Source organism: Phacochoerus africanus, chromosome 9 (genome assembly GCF_016906955.1).
Source record: "Phacochoerus africanus isolate WHEZ1 chromosome 9, ROS_Pafr_v1, whole genome shotgun sequence".
NCBI lineage: Eukaryota > Metazoa > Chordata > Mammalia > Artiodactyla > Suidae > Phacochoerus > Phacochoerus africanus.
The window spans coordinates 57,661,035-57,679,770 of record NC_062552.1 but is presented as its reverse complement, the minus strand read 5'-3'; the positions used below and the strand labels follow the sequence as shown (position 1 = coordinate 57,679,770).

The window sequence follows — 18,736 nt, the reverse complement described above, 5'->3', positions numbered from 1 at the left end:
ACACTGCCCTGCCTTCAAACCCATCTGCTATTGGGATGGCATCCAATGTTTATTTCCATTAGTTTCGCCATTGTTGGTAACAATAAAACTCAGGAGACAGTTGCAAACTAATGATTTAGGAGCAGGGTGAAGCTGAATTTGACCTTGGCCCCTTTCCATCCACTGTGAAGATGATGGGTAGTTGGCCATAAATTTAAATTATGGCAAAAGGATAACATAAGTTATTCCTCTGATGGCTAATTTTATCAGCTAAATAGGCTTGTCATTAAAGCTATCGGCTGTTTTACAAATCACTTCCCAAGTTTAAAAAAATACACACACACACACACACACACACACACACACACACTTCATGTCCCACAGTGGAGGTCTTGAATGATCCAGGTAACAAAGACTATTGTGCTGAGCTGGGAGGTGGTAGCCTCTGCAAGAACAGATGGGGCTCTCCGAAAAGAGCAGGCATCAAATACCAGCCCCTGAGCCAGGCTAGAACCCTTTTCCTGCTGCTCCTGACATACGGAAGGGGCCCTTTGGCCCTTGAAGGCAGTGAGTGGACACCACCCGCCCTCTACCGGGCCCCACCAGGAATGCCTGTGGCTTAGGGCCCAGATTATCATCCTGTTTCTTCAGCACATAGGCCAGGGAGGATTCTTGCTATTGGGAAGGGGACGTGGATGTAGGAAACATCGCCAGCCTACTAGATGGCTATGCAGGTGACTGCTTTCTTCTTGGGCACAGACACTACTTTTGTTGGCATCTGGTGCCTTAGGTGTGACTGCATAACTGAGTTTGCCTATGAAATGGAGGTAGAAGCAATGCCACCACTTTCAGGCCCGGCCAGTAAAAATCTCCTGTGCACAATTCTCTACCCTCCCTTTCATAAACCCTGGCCAAAGGGAGAAAGCAGCAAGCACTCTGAATAAGAAGGAGCCACAAAATGAGAAGAGCCTGGAGGCCAGAGTGAACTGCTGGAACAGTGTCCCTTTACCCCTTCCACAAGTGCAGCTGCACTGGGCCATGGGATGAGTGACACACACACTTGTGTTAGGCCACCGAGATTCTTGTGTCACTCATTCTAACAGTGACTTGTACAGATTCCCTAATTTTTGGTGTATGAAAATGGACACTGAACCCCTGAGTTCCATCCCAAGCCCTTCCTTCCATGACAAATGGTGGGACACTGGGCAAGCAACAGCCTCTCTCAGCCTCAGTCTTTCCATCTATAAAAGGATTAATCATACTGAGCCGGCCAACTTTGACCATCAGAGCCAAAATGAGCTAAAACATGTGGCAGTGCATTTGTAATGGGCAACATTATATAAATGATTTAGTATTACTTTTATTCTCTCCCTTTCTTTTCTTTCCTTTTCTTTTTTCTTTCTTTCTTTTTCTTTCTTTTTTTTTCCTCTCCCCTCCCCAACCTCTCCCTCCCTCTCTCTCTCTCCATCTCTCTTTTAAAATTTACTGAGGAGTTCCCCTCAGGGCTCAGCGGTAATGAACCTGACTAATATCCATGAGAAAGTGGGTTTGATCCCTGGCCTTGCTCAGTGGGTTAAGGATCTGGCGTTGCTGTGGCTGTGGGGTAGGGCGTAGGCTGGCAGCTGCAGCTCCAGTTTGACCCCTAGCCTGGGAACCTCCATATGCAGCAGGTGTGCTCCTAAACAAACAAACAAACAAAAAGCAAATGCAAAATAAAAAAAAATAAAAATAAAATTTACCAAGAGACTCCAGTGGGTCAGACTTCCTATATGCATTACTTGAATTAATCTGATTTTCACAGCATCCTCATGATGTCAGCCTTGTTTCGTCCATTTTTTCACTGAGGATCCTGAGGCCCAGAGAGTAAGTGGGTTATTGGTGGAGCTGAGGTCAGAATCCACGTACTGACTCCCTGGGTAAGAGGATGCCACCCGCCCTCCCAGCTGCCCCCACCCGGACTCTTCTTTCAGAGACTGATGCTTGTCTCTCCTAGAGTTCCGCCCACCTCCTTGCAGGCTGGGTCTCAAGTCACCCTAGACTGAGTGCCCGCTGCCTAGGTCTTTTGCTGGTGGTCCTTTGTGAAGAGTGCTGAGGAAGGAGGACTTAACTGAGCCCACAGCACCCAGCAGGGAAAAGAAACAAACTTAGACAGTGGGCCGAGTTGGATCCTATTATTTGGGGCCAAAAGGTGTTGCACGGCTTATAGAGCCAAGAGCAGGTACAATGGGGACTTCAAGATAGGCTCTGGAATGACAGCAAGGTCCTGGGCCGGGATGTACTAAAACCTTAGAAGTGGTTTTGTAAGACACGTCAGAAGAATATATCATCACATTGATTTAACCACAGCATCTAAAACAGCTTTGATTTCTGAAGCAGCCAATGCGCAGAGAGAGACCAAAGTTCACACCATCTCTCTGAATGACAGTAACTAGCATGCCACCTCTGGAATCCATCTGTGTACCAGCGAGATGAATGCCTAAGAAAAATCTGGCTGGACAGAGAGCAAAATCCACAGAGAGCAAAATCAAAGTGAATGGGAATGACTTTCCAGCAGAAGGACTGCTGGATGCAGGGACCTGAGGCTACTTGTTTCCATTGTAGAAATGAGCCATTGGGAAGAAGGCTGCAGGCCAGTCCGGGCTTGGGAAAGGTTAGACTGACCAACAGAGTGTCCTCCGTCCTCCCGCCCCTCTCCTGGCCCCTCTAGTCTCTTCTTTCTGGAGGCATCTGCTGAGGCTGAGGGGAGCCCAGGAGTCAGGAGAGATATAGGAATGAGGGAAGCACTGAATCCTGTCTCCCTGTGAGACCAGAGGGTCAGTGTGGTCAGAGGGCTGGGTTGGTGGGACTAGAATGAGCCATAAGAGACCCCCATTCCATCCTAATCTCCTAACTGGCCTCACATCCCCCCATCTGCCAAATCCAGGGGCCTTTTCTCTATAACATGAGGTGGTTCTGGGGCACCTGGGGTGTGGCCCGTGGTAAGAAATGAGCAGCCATGTGGTGCAGAAGAGAAAATGTGTAAGATATTATTCATGGAAGAAGCTGGAAGACCATGTCACCCAAGAGTCTTCACAGGGTCACAATAAGAAGCAATTTAAGCTTTCTAAAAAAGCTAAGATGAATTTTTTTTTTTTGTCGTCTTTTTGCTATTTCTTGGGCCGCTCCCTCGGCATATGGAGGTTCCCAGGCTAGGGGTCCAATTGGAGCTGTAGCCACCGGCCTACGCCAGAGCCACAGCAATGTGGGATCCGAGCCGCGTCTGCAACCTACACCACAGCTCACGGCAACGCCGGATCGTTAACCCACTGAGCAAGGGCAGGGACCGAACCCGCAACCTCATGGTTCCTAGTCGGATTCGTTAAGCACTGCGCCATGACGGGAACTCCAATTTTTTTTTTTTTAAAAAAGAGTCACTTTACAGTGGAGACCTGACAAACACAACCTCTGCCAGGGGATCAAGGTCATCATCACCAGTGACCTCATGATGACAGTCTGTGCGTTGATATGATGGGACGAGGATGGCTCTGGACCTCTGCAGGCTCCCTCCCCAAACCCAGAACCCCCATTTAATCATGAGAAAAACATCAGACAAATCCCAATAGAGGGACAGCCTATAAAACACCTGACTAGTGCCCCTCCAACCTGCCAAGCCCATCAAAACCAAGAAAGTCTGGCGTTCCCGTCATGGCTCATTGGAAATGAATCTGACTAGCATCCATGAGGACGCAGGTTTGATCCCTGGCCTCCCTCAGTGGGTTAAGGGTCCGGCATTGCCATGAGCTGTGGTGTAGGTTGCAGACACAGCTCAGGTCCCACGTTGTTGTGGCTGTGGCATAGGCCAGCAGTTACAGCTCTGATTTAACCCCTAGCCTGGGAACCTCCATGTGCTGCAGGGGAGGCCCTAAAAAACAACAACTACTACAACAACAAGAAAGTCTGAAGAACTTTTATAGCCAAGAGGAGCCCCAGGAGACAAGATGGCTAAATACAACGTGGTGTCCTAGATAGGATCCTGGAACAGATCAAGAACATTAGATTAAAAACTAAGGAAATCTGAACAATGTGTGGACCTTGAAAATATATCAACAGTGGTTCATTAATTGTGACAAACGCAGGATACTAAGGAAAGATGTGAATAATGGGGAAAATGGGGTATAAGGTATAGGGGAACTCTGTACTATTGTCACAGTTTTCCTGTAAATGTAAAACTGTTCCAAAAAATAAAGTTTATTTCAAAAAAGAGCTAAGATAAAAACAAACAAACAAACAAAAAGAACTAAGATGGGTAAGCCCTGGCAAATAGTTATGCAAATACATGCCAGGAGAGTAAGGGGAATGCAAAGTGACTCGTTTAAAGTGAGATTCTACGTATTTCACTGGAACTTTGGTAAATGTCAATTTCTTTAGGTAGCATATATGAATTCAGTTTGGAAATGGCTTCGTTAAACCCTGAGAACTCCAGCAGGGGGAGAGCGAGAGAGAGCGTGAGAGAGATCATGACAAAGATGAAGACAATGACCTGGAAGGGGGTTTGGCGGAGGTTTGGCAGGGGAGCAGCCAGAGACTTTGGAAAGGCTGCTGAGGCCACTGAGTGGGGCTGGGTCTGTGCTGGCAGGGAGAAGAGCTGTCCTCAGGCTGTGGTTTAAAGACACCCTTGACGTGTCATCTGATCAATTTTTCATCAGGCCCTGAGAAGTGACATGGGTAGAAAAATGTCATAGGACATGACCCTAAGCAAGGTGGGCTGGAGAAGAACAGCCTTCACAGCTAGGACACCTGGATCTAACCCTGGCCCTAAAAGCCCTCACTGAGCTGTGTGCTCTTGATCAAGTCCCTACTTCTCAGTTTTCCTACCTATAAAATGGGTGCAGGTGGGGAAGTAGGGGTTAATTCCCACAGAGCCCCCATTTATCACATGCCAGGCTTCAGGCTAAGCAATTTCACAACTGTCCTTCAAGGATTTTACTGCTATTCCCATTTTTCAGATTAGGAAAACTGAGGCCCACAGAAGTCACCTCAGTGCCCAAACCCACAAATAGCCAAGCTGGCCTTGCACTCAGGCCTGGCCCTCAGACCCATTAAGATACAGATCTGGTCTCAACCATGCCAGGCATCATCCTCTCAAAGGGTCTGGCCACCTCCTGATATCCCATAAACCAGCACTCACATTTCTTTAAGGATATTAGTTGCCCAGTCAAGCCCCAAGCCTGATCTCACAATCCAGCTGAAAATGGGGTGTCTATTTGCTTCACCCCAGGAAGCGGGCCCAGCAGAGCTGGCAGAGAACAGCCTCCCTGGTTTCTCAGCCGAGCCCAGATGCTGCTCCGAGCAGCCCCTCCCGCCGTCCTGGCAGCCCGCTGGGATTCCAGCCCGTCTGGGCCTTTTTGCTGTCTTAACTAAGATGACAGGCTTCAGGTGTTTTTTAAATTAAAATGGTTTGTTTCTGTTCATCTCTTTTCCAGATGTCGCTACCTAGAGGGAATCTGTCTTTATTTATTGGCTCTTTCCTGTGCAGAGTCCAAGGGAGTCTCCCTCCGGCCCAGACCCCCGGGAAGGAGGCCACGTTTAGGCGGGGCACGTGAACCAGGACGGCAGGAACAGGGTGGGGGGGGGGGTCCCTGGGGGCTCAGGACGGGGGCAGGATGGAAAACATGGGAGCTGGGCTGCCATCAGGGTGTTGCCTCATCCACACAGCACAGGGAAGGTAACGAGAGGCAGGCCAGCTCTCTCCCTGTGGCCAGGAGGCCTGGCATTACCAAGGGTAGAGGCGGCGCTGTGTCTGTGGCCAAATGCAGCAGAGCAGAGCCTTCAATTTCCTATCAGACAGCAGACTGAGTGCTGCCTGACCATGCTCCACCGGGTCCTGGATGACACCCGAGCTGTGCTCCCTCACCCCCTCCACTTTCCTCTGCCCCAAGCCCAGGCCCTCTCCCCTCGGTGGTTCTACAGCCTCTACCAGGCTCCCCATCTCCATGCCTGCCCCTCCATCTGTCCTCCAACAGCGGCCAGAAACACCCACCAAAAACTCAAAGCTGACCAGATCCCCCCACTCCTGCTTCTAACCCTACAGGCTTCCTCTCTCCCATCGGGATGAAGCCCAAACTCCCTGGTCAGCCATGTGGGCCTTTCCCAAGAAATCCCCCCATTCCCTCCCTCTGCTCACACCCTGAACACTCCCCCAGCATAAAGCCCACTCCCATACCTCACCTGGCACCCTTTTCGAAGGGGTCATGGCTCAATGTCAGTGCCTCTGGAAACCCGTGCATCCCACCACCCCCAGCACACAAAGACCCCCTCCCTCCACATGTCCCTGATGAAGCAAGCATCCATAGATGTTGGCTACCTATGGGCCTGCCAAACTCCCTGGGGCACCCAGAGCCTCGTGAGGACAGTGACCAAGTCCTGTCCATGGTGAAGTCCCCAGGGCCCAGCACGGGCACTGGACAGTGCTGGCTGACCAGACGCACAGGCGAGAATAAAACTGTGCCAACTGCTTAGGGGCTGGAGCACTTGTCTTCCCAGCCTGATGCCCCATGTCGATGGCCCTGCTCCAGGATACTGTGGACAATGTGCCTCTGAGGGCTATGTCCCCTGATGTCCCCTCTTATCATTCATAAGCATTTGTGTTGAAGTCAAAGGCTATGGTGTTCCCAAAGTAGATAAAAAAGATCTGGTTCCCTGACAGACATTCCAAGGGGATGATTTTGAAGACGCTGCGTGTGCGTTCTATGGGGACATTCCAGACTCCGCACCCCGTCCAGGGCCTCCTCCAGCCATGGGAAGCTGGGGTTGGGGAGCTGTGGGGTGCTGGACTGGGGCTGGGGGAGAACAGGAGTCAGAGGATGCCCTCCAGCTGAGTGGGAGACAGTCCCCAGTGTGAGCAAGCACGGCCTGTGACAGCGAGTGTCTGGTGCCCTGGGAGGCTGACTGTGAAGGCTGTGGGGCTGGGGGCCGTCCTCTCACCATGTTCCCATCACCTCGCTAGCTAGTCCCCTCTGTGGCATTCCCACTCTGCACATCTGGTACCAGAACACTCCCTGCACTCACAGCTGTTTCCACAGAGCTTTGCAGCCTTGCCGCAGGGCCCTGCTGTCCTGTCCCCTCCTGAGCACCCCAGACCTCTCCCTTAAACTCCTATAGAAGGGGCTGTCTGTCCTACTCACATGGGCACAGCCCCCTTATTATAGGGATGAAGGAACAGGGGGCCAAGGAGTGGCATATTGTGGCTAAAGTCCAGGGGACCAGGGGCCGGGCCTCAAGTGCAGACTTCTGTATCCCAGACAGGCCCTCTCCCGGGCCCTGCTGCCCTCCCCTCTGGCTCTGACCAGCACAGCCTCATGGCTTGTCATCTGTCTGAGTCTTCACCACAGCTTCTAGAGAGCACAGCTAATGCCTCTCTGGGGTACCTGGGGATCCTAGGGAGCAACTAGCCCACAGTGGTGCCCAGCAACCTCTGCAGACAGAACCCGACCCCCTGCTTCAGAGACCACTGCACCCAGAAGACCCTGATAACTGGTGGGTGACTCAGCTGGGTTCAGGCCGGACAGCTGACTGGTTACCACGGCAAGATGAAAAGAAGCCTAGCCTGGGCGCCAGGGCTGAGTCCAGGCCAGGCTAGGCCATGCACAAGTCACCTTATGTTTCCCCCTCTCTGGGTCTTAGGCTCCCATGTGTCCCTGAAGGGGCTGGAGGAGAGCCCCTTGGCCTCAGGGCACCTTGGGGCTTTAGGCACCACCAGTGTCCTCAGCTCTGGATGGAACCGGGCAGAACTGAGAGTGGCAGTGCTTACCCCCTGCTCCTGACAGATCTGCGTCAGTCTCTCCAGCTGCTCGTCTTGGATGACCTTGGCCTTCTCGTATTGCTGGATGACCATCTCCATCTCCACCTTCACAGGCAGGACGTAGGCTGGAAGAAGAGACAGCTCCGTGAAGAGCTTGGCAGTGGCAGGGCGGGTAGTGGGGGAGGGGCGGGTCCCAGCGTCCAGCCGGCAGTAGGCTCGGGCCCCGGGGGTGGTTCTCGGAAGATCTGGGGGGTTGGGGTGCCTAGGTACCCAATAGCACCCTGAAAGTATAAGAAGGCTGCAGCCATATGCCATTGTGACCCAGAGACCCATTTTCCTCCTTTTCCATAGTGACGGAAGAACCCTTCATTGCGGCTGTGTGCACAGCCGCCTGCATGAGGACTACATTTCCCAGGGTCCTTTGCCGCTATGAGCCGCTGCAAGATTACATTCTGGACAACTGGATGCAAGTGGAGGTGGCCTGCAGCGGCTTCCAGAAGCTTTCCGTCAAAGGCAGCTGGGGTTGATGAAAACATGGAAATACTAGAACCCTCCTACAATGCCGATGGGAATGTAAAATGGGGCAGCGGCTCTGGAAAATGGCAGTTCTTCAAAATGCTTAACCAAGAGCTACCATATGGCCCAGTACTTCCATTCCTAGGAATCTAAGAGAAGTGAAAACATAGGTCCATACCAAAACTTGTACATGAGTGTCCATTTACAAAAGTGGCAACAACCTAAATATCCATCAACTGACAAAGAGATAAATAAATGGTACATCTATACACTGGAATACTATAGTATATGATTCATTTATATGATATGTCCAGAAGAGGCAAATATATAGAGACCAAAAGTAGATTAGTGGTTGCATAAGGCTAGGGGTCGGGGGAGATGGGGAGTGACTGATAATGGATATGGGTTTCTTTTTGAAGTGATAAAAACACTCCAAACTTAGATTTTTGGTGATGTTTGCACAATGCTATGAATATGCTAAAAGCCATTGAATTGTGCACCTCAAATGGATGAGTTTTATGGTATATGACTATATCTCAGTAAAGATGTGTAAAAAGAAATGGCAGCTGGGGCTTTTCTTTGGCCTCTTTATCATCTTCCTCCCTTCCTTTCTCCTACTGGCTAAAACGAGGGCGTGATGGCAGGCACTGAAGCAGCCACGTTGTGCTGCCTAGCTGCAGACTTTTGTGTGAGAGAAATAACCTTCTGTTTTGTTTACGTCACTGTTTCTCTGAGTCTCTTGTTACTCATCGTTGATCCTACTTATAATTGACACACATTGAGGAGAAAGGACTCTGGGTTGGAGAACTCCATGTGCTCTCAGCCAGTGGCAGCCCCAGGAATCCCTCCCTTGTCAGTTCTCTGGGCTTTTGGAAGTTTGAGTCTCAACTCCCGACCCCACCTGGGCCTCTGCCCTTCACACTCCTCTCATACCTCTCAGAACCCAGCCCTTCCAGAAACCTCAGTCATAGGCTTCTCTGGACACTATATTCTAGAACTCTCCACATCTCAACTCTCCAAGTCCCTTTCAACCCACAGCTGCCCAACCTCCAGATGTTCTCTGGCTGCTGCAGGAATCACGCAGAGGAGAGAAATCAGAATTTTTCTGTTTGCTTCCAAACTCAAGGACAGCCCGTGCTGAGACCTGCAGGCCTCGAAGCTGCCACCTCCTTGGGTCTCTGCTGAAGCCAGTTCACGCCCAGGGCAAGGGTAACAAATTAACATCCATCTGTTCACACAGCACATCCCTATCGTGATGCTCCCAGGGACATGGCAATGCCTGACGTGTCAGGAAAAAGGAGAAACAGCTGGGAAGAGCATCCGAGCAAGGGCTGTCAAGACTCATCAGTGTGAGGGTGTCCAGCTGTTCACAGCTGGCAGACACGAGCCAGAAGGCGCTGTTCCTGCCCTGAAGGGAGCGGATGTTCTCAGGGACGGAGCCAAGAACAGAGCCTGTGCAGATGGGGGAGGGTGAACAGCTAAGAGAGCACCGGCGGGCGTCAGAGATCCGGGGCACTACTTCTGGCTCAGAGCTGCTTTGCTGTAAGACACTCAGCTCTCTTGGCCTCAGTTTCCCCATCTGTGCAGGGAGAGGAGTGGACCAGACGACCTCCCAGCACCTTCCCAGCGTGGGCCTGCAAAGCTAGACCCAATCACATCCCAACTAATGAGAACTCTGGAGTAGGGGCTCCCTGACAAGATTCAAACCCCACAGTGTTCACAGGGTGGGACATGGGGGTGGGGACCAGGGAGAGAGGCCCAGGTGAGAGGATGAGAGACCCAAGAGGCCATCCTTTCTGCCTCAAACATCCCCCCTTTTGGGCCACTCACCATCTATGACCCTTTTCACCCGCCAGATCCGGAGCATGATGATGAGGCTGATGGCATCCCAGGGGCTCCTGGGACCATTCGCCACGGTGGATGCCACCATCGGGGCCAAGGACAGGATGATCACAGCCCCGTCAAACACCTGTGAGAGGAGGTAGATTTCAGTGCCCCGGGCCACTTTCCTGAAGGTCCCAGAACCAGAGACCAGGTCAGCCAAGCAGAAGGTCACCCTCATCCCTGCTGCCTCCCCTGAACCACCCCCACCCCCAGTCTTTAGGGGCCCCCTCCTCGTCCTGGATGTGCTCCTGCGCACTCTCTCCCCCTGATGGCCTCAGCCCATCACCAGCCTGGGTTCAGATGGCCTCAGGCTGCTGTTCCAAGCTTCTTTTCTCATGCATCTGTCTCCAGCATCTTGTCCCTTCTAGGAATGGGGCTTGTATCCCGTATCCCAGTGTTCCTGTGCCAGCCTCACTGAATCCCTCTCTGGCAGTGGGGGCTAAAGGCAGTCCCCTTCCCCTTGGGGAGCAAGAACCCAGAGCCTATATCTCATCTCCATCCAATGCTGGTGCTGAGTCTCAAACCCTGCAAGGAGCAGAGCTAGAGGAGGAGAGGACCCAGCTGCATGCCAGCTCTGGGCCCTGCCCTTCCACCAGCCATTCCAGCCTCGGTCTGAGACTTCCACAGGCCAGGCTTCTAGGTCTTCTCCCAGCATTTGGCCCAAAGAGGCTAAAAAGTGTTTGTGGCGGGGAGGGGGCTGGTGAGGAAAGAGTGGGTGGCAGGCTCTGACCTGACTGGTCTTGTCCTGTGCACACCAACCTCAGGGGGACAGCCAGCCTCCCTGGCACCTCATCTCCACCCACCACACCCCACTCCCTTTGACATGATGACACAGAGCAAGCTGTTTGCCCTGCAGAAACCCAGGCTGAAAGTGCTTTTATGGCTGCCCCACTCAGCTCTCTGATAATGGAGCCATTTTACAGTGGATTTATTTTGAAACAGCGTTCAAAAGCTTTCCAGGTGTTCCCGTTGTGGCTCAGTGGTTAACAACCCAACTAGCATCCATGAGGATGCGGGTTAGAACCCTGACCTTGCTCAGTGGGTTGAGGATCCAGCGTTGCTGTGAGCTGTGGGGTAGATCGCAGTTGTGGCTCAGGTTCCACATTGCTGTGGCTGTGGTGTAGGCCAGCCGCTATCGCTCCGATTCAACCCCTAGCCTTGGAACCTCCATATGCAGTGGGTACAGCCCTAAAAAGACAAAAAAAAAAAAAAAAAGGTTTCCAAATGCTTCATGAAGATCTTTTTAAATTTTGCAGAACTTCAAGGAGACTCTATAGACCGACCCTTTGCTGGAAACTTTCTCAATCCTCCCCGCTCCCCACCCACCCAACATGCACAGCTGAACAGACTCCCGTGTCCACTGCGGGAAGGAGCTGGCCTTGGTGGTGGCTCCCATCCTGGGATGGATGTGGCAGTGACATTTTCCAGCTTCCAGGATGGTTGGCTTGTGGGGTGGGGGGGTAAACATTGGTCTTTACCTCTATTTTGTTTTCAATGTAATCCCAGATCCCAAGCACCACGATCCGCAGGACAGTCTGAGGAAGTAAGAAAAGAAATCATGGTTATCACTCTCCCTGCCAGCTCCCTGCAGCAGAGAACATTCCAGAGCTCAGAATCCAGGGCTCTGCTTCCTTGTTCAATAATGGAAAAGTCTTCACTATTCTCTAAATGTTTCTCAGACCATGTGCTCTCTCCACCCCCACCTTTTTTTTTTTTCCCCCTTTTCCAGCCATACCTGTAGTATACAGACAGGGATCAGGGGGTCAGGGATCAAATCTGCATTTGCGACCTATGCCACTGGATCCTTAACCCACTGCACTGGGCTGGGGATAGAACCAGCAATGCCACAGAGATAAGGCAGATCACCAACCCACTGTGCCACATCAGGAACTCCCCCACTTTTTTTTTATTGGCCACACCCACAGCATGTGGAAGTCCTGAGCCAGGGATCAAACCCAGGACACAGCAACAACCTGAGCCATAGCAGTGGCAACACCACCTCCTTAACCCACTGAGCCACCAGGGAACTCCAATTGCCCCCACTTTGAGGGTCCCAGCTCAGGTGTGTGTCATTGTACCAGCCTCTGGCTCAGCACCTTCACTGCTCCCACTCCTTCCAGATACACTCGGAATCCTTTGAAATGATACTCAGGACCCTGCCTCCTTCTCCAGTCTTCTCCTGCCCTCCTGTCATGCCACAAACCACTTGCAAATCTACAAACATGCAAGCTCTTTCTCCTCTGCCTTGTCTTTACATGTGGTGAAGACTGCCTACTGACTCACCCTCAGCCTCAATCTCTCTAGTTTCTCTTTCTTATGTAATAATTGAACTTGAGCATGGCTACCCAGAAAAAGACTACATTTCCCACATTGCATCTGGAGCAGCCATGTGACCGGGCTCTGGCCAATAGCTTGTGAGCAGAGAAATTCCACTACTTCCCAGTTGTGACCTTTAAGGGATTAGGCTTTTTCTCCTCTTTTCCTCTTCCCAGGACTAGAATGTGGGTATGTGGGTGTGGTGGGAAGCTGATTTCAGTTAGGGAGGGCTGGACAACAAGTTGAAGCATGCTGGGGCCCCACTAGCCCCAAGGCACCACAAGTTGAGCCTTAACTGCTGACCCTACCTGTCCTTCCAGGAGAAAGAAATGAAATCTACCTTGTTTAAGCCCTTGTGTTTCTAGTTTTCTTGTTACAGCATCTTGGCCTATGTATTAACCAGCAAGTCCTTTTCCCCTCTCTTTACTTGGAAAGGCCTTCCTCACCTCTGGCCACAGCTCAAACGTCACCTCCATAAAATTTTTCTACCTTCCCCAGGCTCAGTGCCTCTTTCCTGGGTGTTCCTATAATCCTTGGAATATTAATCAACCTCTCTCAGCACTATACCATAGCTTGTGGCAATTGCCTGCTTGATTCCCCAGTTAAGGTTCAAGAGATAGTGTCTGATTTCTCTCCTTTGCCCCAACCCCTGGCATAGACTGGGCACTGAGTGATTACATGCTGTGAATGAATGACCAAATGCAGGCATGAACGATCAATTCCTTAAAACCCTCAGTAACTCACTCCAATGCCTCTGCCTTCTGGGGCCGTTTCCTCACCAAGAGCACACCTTTCTCCAAAGACGATACTTTAAAGCTGGTCTTGCATGACCCTGGTCCGTTTGTTTTAGGCCCTGCCTTGACAAAGATGAGAAGTTCATGGTAAATCACACCAGGTGGGGTCCCTTCTCCCACAGGCCTATAGTACAAGGCCAGCCATCCGAACTTGGCAATGCTGCAGAAAGCCTCTCTACCCACACTTATGCCACCAAAAGGCTTGGCTGCTAAACTTTACCTCCTCCTCATAAAGGACTCTCCTGAGTTCTAGGGAGGGATGAAAAGGTGGGATGCTGGTGGTAGCCAGTTATGTCACCATCTTTGAGACCACAGAGGGACATGTGGCAGCCTAATGGCCATTCCACCTGGCTACCCCTTCCCAATCTCTCGCTTAACTGCACCACAGTTCTGAGTGGGTGGAGAGAGATCTGGCTGGGGGTTCAGCATCTGGAGGTCACAGCTCAGTGATGGGCTGGTTGCGTGAACGTGGAGAATCAAATCCCCTCTCCGGGCCTCAGTTTCCCATCTGTTGGAGAGATGGGTTAGATGATACAAATCTCCCAATTCTTTAAAGCCTGACATTTGCCATCTGGTATAAATCAGTAGGCTGTAGATCCTGGGTTGGCCCTCCTCACATGTGATTCTCATTTTACAGAGGGGAAACCTGAAGCTCAGAGAGGTTAAGAAAGCTGCCCAAGGTCACTCAGGCACTGGAGGCAAGTCAGCGTTTGGACCCAGGGTTATTTTTTGGATTTTTGGTTTCTTTGGACCCAGGGGGTTTTGATCCTGTATAGGGTACTCAAGCTGTAAAAGAACCCCAGATAGTGTCAGGTTTCTTTTGTTGCTGTTTGCGCTCTCGAACTGTGCAGACTTTGAAACTCAGTGTTTGTCTCCCCTGAGATGTTACAGCAGCCACATCCACCCCAAACTCCCAATTCTAGAGTTTCCGGATAAAAAGTCCAGGCTAGGACAGAGGGGAACAGAGCCTCGCCCAAAAAGGATTTCTCCTGCTGCTGCTTCTCCTTCTTTTGAAATTATGGTAAAAATTCACATGACATGAATTTTAACCATTTTGAAAACTGCATGGTGGCATTGGGTACATTCACCCTTTGAGCAACAATTTGCCTCCGAAACTCTGTGCCCATTAAACATAACTCCCCATTTTCCCCCTTCCCACAGACCCTGGGAACCACTATTCTATTTCTGTTTCTCAGTTTGACTACTCTAGGAACCTCACATAAAAGGAATCACCCTGCTTCTTTATCAACCAGGCAGCACTTACGGAACAGGCAGTGGCCCCAGAGCTGTGGGGTCGGGGGATGAGGAAGTCTCTGGCCCAGCCGAGACTCAGCCAGGAACCTAAGAGGGAGGAGGAGCAGGCAGCAGACATTGAGCCTCTGTGCTCTAGGAAGGGATGGAGGGTCAGTGGGTTTAGGGGCCCAGGTGGTGCCAGGTAGGCAAGCGGAGCCTGGATGGCCCATTCATGTGGGACCAGGCCTCTGAGGGAGTCTTTCTTTCCTAGCCCAGCCCATGGAAACTCAACAGCCAAAAGGCAGCTGAGGAGGGAGCTCAGGAAATGCCTCCTGGGCCAGCTTCCTGCTGTAGATGGGAAATGGCCTGGAAATGTCCAAGCTAGAAGGGGTCTGCTCTGAAACACCCCACCTGCGGTCTTTTCCCGGCAGCATCCTCTGCTGAGACCCCCTGTCTGTGGAGGAAGGGACCTGGCCACGCTGCCTTGCCACCTCATGGCACCTGGCACAGATCTCACTCCTCTGAAAACATGGGCTAAGCCATTGATGGCTTATGCTTCTCAACACGCAGGTAAGGGCCCCTGCCTCAGCAGCAGCTGAGGGTTTTGTTTAAAATGAAGATTCCCAGGCTCTCGGGGAGATCCAGGACCTCTGGATCTCTGGGTGCAGGGCCCAGGAATGTGCCTTTTTAACAAACTCCCCTGAGGGTACCTAACAGGACTGTGGAGATGTGTAAGGTGACAATGCCCTGGGTGACCAGGGAAGCCACAAGTCCAGATGCAACCAGGAGAAAGAGAGTTAGATGATGTAGAGTCAAAAATCAGGTCCCCTTTCCAGCTCTGACTATCCTTTACTAGCAATGGGGCATCGGCCAAAGCCCTCAGCCAGCCTGGAGGAACATGGGACTGGTCCCAGCTGCCTGCCTCACCGGGGCTGGCCGCTACAAAGCTCCACCAAGGAAGAGCTTTGCTAAGAGAAGGGCAGGAGGGCTTCGGGAGGCATTACAAAGAGGTTATTTTATCACCACTCCCTCTCCCAGGGCCGTGGACTTTGCAATCCTGCCCTCAAGAGCTGCAAAGGGCTTTGAGGAAAGGACCAAGGGACCCAGACCCCTCAGCACCAGCTGCCACTAGCCCACCTGAAACTAAGGGTTTTCAGCCTCCTTCTTTCCAGTCCTGCCTTCTGGAGAGGAGAACGCTCTGGCATTCAAGAGAGGCCAGAGTCTTGGCAAAATCTCGAGGATGGCACTGTTTATTATTTACCAAACGCCAAGCTCTTGTGCCATTTTGCAGACATAGGAACTGAGGCTGAGAGGGGCAGGTAAACCTGCTGTTTTCCGGGCCCTCATCTTTCCATCCCAGGGGCCCTCATCATTTCCCTTGGCAAAAGCCCTGCTCCCAAGGGGGGACTCCCCTCATGTCTCGAGGGAACAGGCTCAGGCTTCAGGCGGCAAGAGGGGAGGGTGGGAAGTCCTGATCCTTGCATCTGCTCCAGGCCCTGCCTGGCTCAAGTGGCAGCAAGGGCCTCCTGGCTTCCTGCTGCCTGAGGCCTGATCCCTCCCACCCCTCAGGGGAATCAGTCCCTTTTCCAGGGTCTGGGAACCTTGGGGGATGCCAGTAGCAACACCTGCTAGTCTATCAGATGCCTTTCAGCAAATTTTTCAAAGGCACCCCTTCTCTAGGCAGAGGGAGATTCCCTGACTCACTGCTTGCTGTGTAGAGTCAGGGCTGGCACTCCTGCTCCCCAGAGAACCATCCCCAAAGCTGGGCCCATCAGCCCAGGAGAAGGAAGCAGCAGTGTGCATCTGGCCCTGAGCCTGTGCCCCTGCAACGCGGCAGCCGGAAGGGTTGGGGAGCGGGGTGGTGCAGAGCTTGGAGGAATATTCTGGTCCAAGAAATACCCACGGTGGGCACCAGGCCGCTGGGGGTTGAGCTCGGGCGCATCTTCGAAAAGCAGATCTACCCGAAGGCAAGTTTTTTCTGCCAAGACTGCTGAAGGCTCCCCTCCCCGCCGAAGCCCTCAGTTAAACTAGAGCAGCAGGAGCAATATCACGGAGTCCGGGATCCAGCTCCAAGGAGAATGTAAGAAACGTGAGAAATCCTTGCGGGGGCAGGGGGTGGGAGCTGGGGGCTGAAAGCAGTCTTAAACCGGTTTGCAAAACAAAGGTTTGCCAGGGGAGCGGTGATCGCAGGGCGGCACACGAGCGCCCCCTGCCGTTAGGTATTGATAAAACTGGAGCCGAGGGAGCAGCCGCCGCCTTCTCTCCTCACAGGGGTTCCCAATCTGTGGGGGCTTAGGGGGTGAAGGGAGGCTGCCTCCTCCCTGGTAAAAGTGACACCCCCCCCACCTCCGACGCAGTGGCCGGCCTCTCCAGGGGACCTGGGCTCACAGGCACAAGCCGCACTGTCTGCCACCGCGCTGGGTTCATTTTGGCAGGAGGTTCCCAGGGATCTTAAAAGAATGGGTTCAAGAGCGCAGGGACGGACAACGTGATCGAATGGCAGGAAATTAAGCCCTGATGTGACCTGGCTGTGTGCTCACTGCGCAGGGAGCACTGTGCTCGGCCTTGGGGGAGGAGGAGAGAGAGACTGGAACCCACAAGATGTGCAAAGTTTGTTCCAGAACTTCCTCTCCGCACATGAACATCTCCATTTCCTCCATCCCAAAACAACCCTCACTGACCATGTTCCTCTTAAGCCACTGCCCTGTCCCCCTGCACTGGAGGAACGCTGCCCACACCTGGTTAGGGACGACCTCCTCAGCCATGTGTGGTGCTGCCGGCTTCCTTGCTCTAAAAAGGCTCCTTCTTTGGTTTCAAGATTCCGCACGTTCTGGGGCCTCCCCCTGCCCCGGCTACACCTGCTCAGTCAGCTTTGAGGTTCCTCGTCCTCCATCCATTCCAAATTTGTCTTCTGGGGCTCCATTTCCTCCCGCTCACGCGCTCCCATCCCCCGACAACTGCACCCTTGGCTTCAGCTCCCATCTGACACCCTGAAGCCCCCTGAGTCCACATCTCCAGCCGAGACCGCCTCCTGCAGCACTTGTCGGCTTGGCCAAAGGCATCCCCACCCCCTCCTAGCGCAGGCCAGCCCCCCACCCCCCCCACCAAAGTGCTCACCTTCCTGCTCCCTCCCATGCTCCCCCCATGACGACCAGTCCCTGAGTCCTGCATTTAGCTGCTTAAACTCCAGCTCCTCTCTTCCTCCATCCCATTCCTGCTGGTATGGTTCAAACCTCTAACCTCTCGGCTGAACCATGCCTCCTAAATGGTCTCCACATTCCAATCGCCCCCACCTCCCACCCCTGTCTCCTTCCTGGCTGCCAGGGTGATTCCTCTCAAAGGCCAAGTTCATCACGCCCCTCTCCTGCATATAGCCTCCTCCCCACCACCTTCAGAACAAGCCCCTACTCCTGAGCAAGACCAGGAGGGGGCTTTCACGACCTGGGCTGGCTCCCAGGACATCTCTCACCATCTCCCGTGTAGACACGACATTGTCACTCACACTCTGTCCCTTGTCCACGCTGCCTGAGGGTCCTCGACCCACCACCCGCCTACCAGTTCACACATGGGCAAGCAGCGTGCTTCCCCTCTGAGGTCACCCACCGGCTGCAGATAGAGATTTAAGCTCCCGTCCTTCCTGCTTCTTTCATTATACACACCTGCTTGGCTGCTTCCCCATAGACTGTAAATACCTGAGCTGGGTCCACGTCTAGATGATCAGGGACACCTCCTCATGCCCCGTACCACCTACAGTGCCTGGCATGGAGTCACTAAAAGATGTGGGCTTCGAGTTCCCACTGTGGCACAACGGGATTGGTGGCATCTTGGATGCGCTGGAGCTCAGGTTCAATCCCTGGCTGGGCACAGTGGGTTAAGGATCCCTCATTGCAGCAGCTACAGCTTAGATCATGCCTGTGGCTCATATCTGATCCCTGGCCCAGGAACTCCCTATGCCACAGGGAGGCCAAAAATGGGGCACGGGAATGTGGGCTAAATGAGTCATAAAACAAGAGCTTCCATTTATCAAGTGCCTCCTTGGTGCCAGGCTCTTAGAAATTGGGATGTTTACGTGTCATCTTGCTGGTACCACAGGGTGCCAGACATCATTAGGGGCATGTCTGTGAGGGGGTTTGGGGTGAAATTAGCAACTGGACCAGTAGATTGAATAAAGCAGATTGCCCTCCCCCCCCAACCCTGGGGGAGTGGGCCTCACCCCACCCAGTCTACCGATGGC

General features: G+C 52.6%; 1 protein-coding gene across 7 annotated transcripts in view; it reads right to left on the bottom strand.

Annotated features, from left to right (window-relative positions):
* The window catches only part of TMEM266 (transmembrane protein 266), a 130,821-nt gene that overhangs the window by 22,681 nt on the left and 89,404 nt on the right, over positions 1-18,736 (bottom strand). For all 7 annotated transcript variants that reach the window (XM_047794668.1, XM_047794670.1, XM_047794669.1 and 4 more), the window contains 3 exons: positions 11,638-11,694; positions 10,106-10,244; positions 7,769-7,884 (listed from right to left, as the gene is read on the bottom strand). In XM_047794668.1, the coding sequence (XP_047650624.1) occupies positions 7,769-7,884; positions 10,106-10,244; positions 11,638-11,694 (312 nt within the window). The remainder of the gene's footprint in view (positions 1-7,768; positions 7,885-10,105; positions 10,245-11,637; positions 11,695-18,736) is intronic.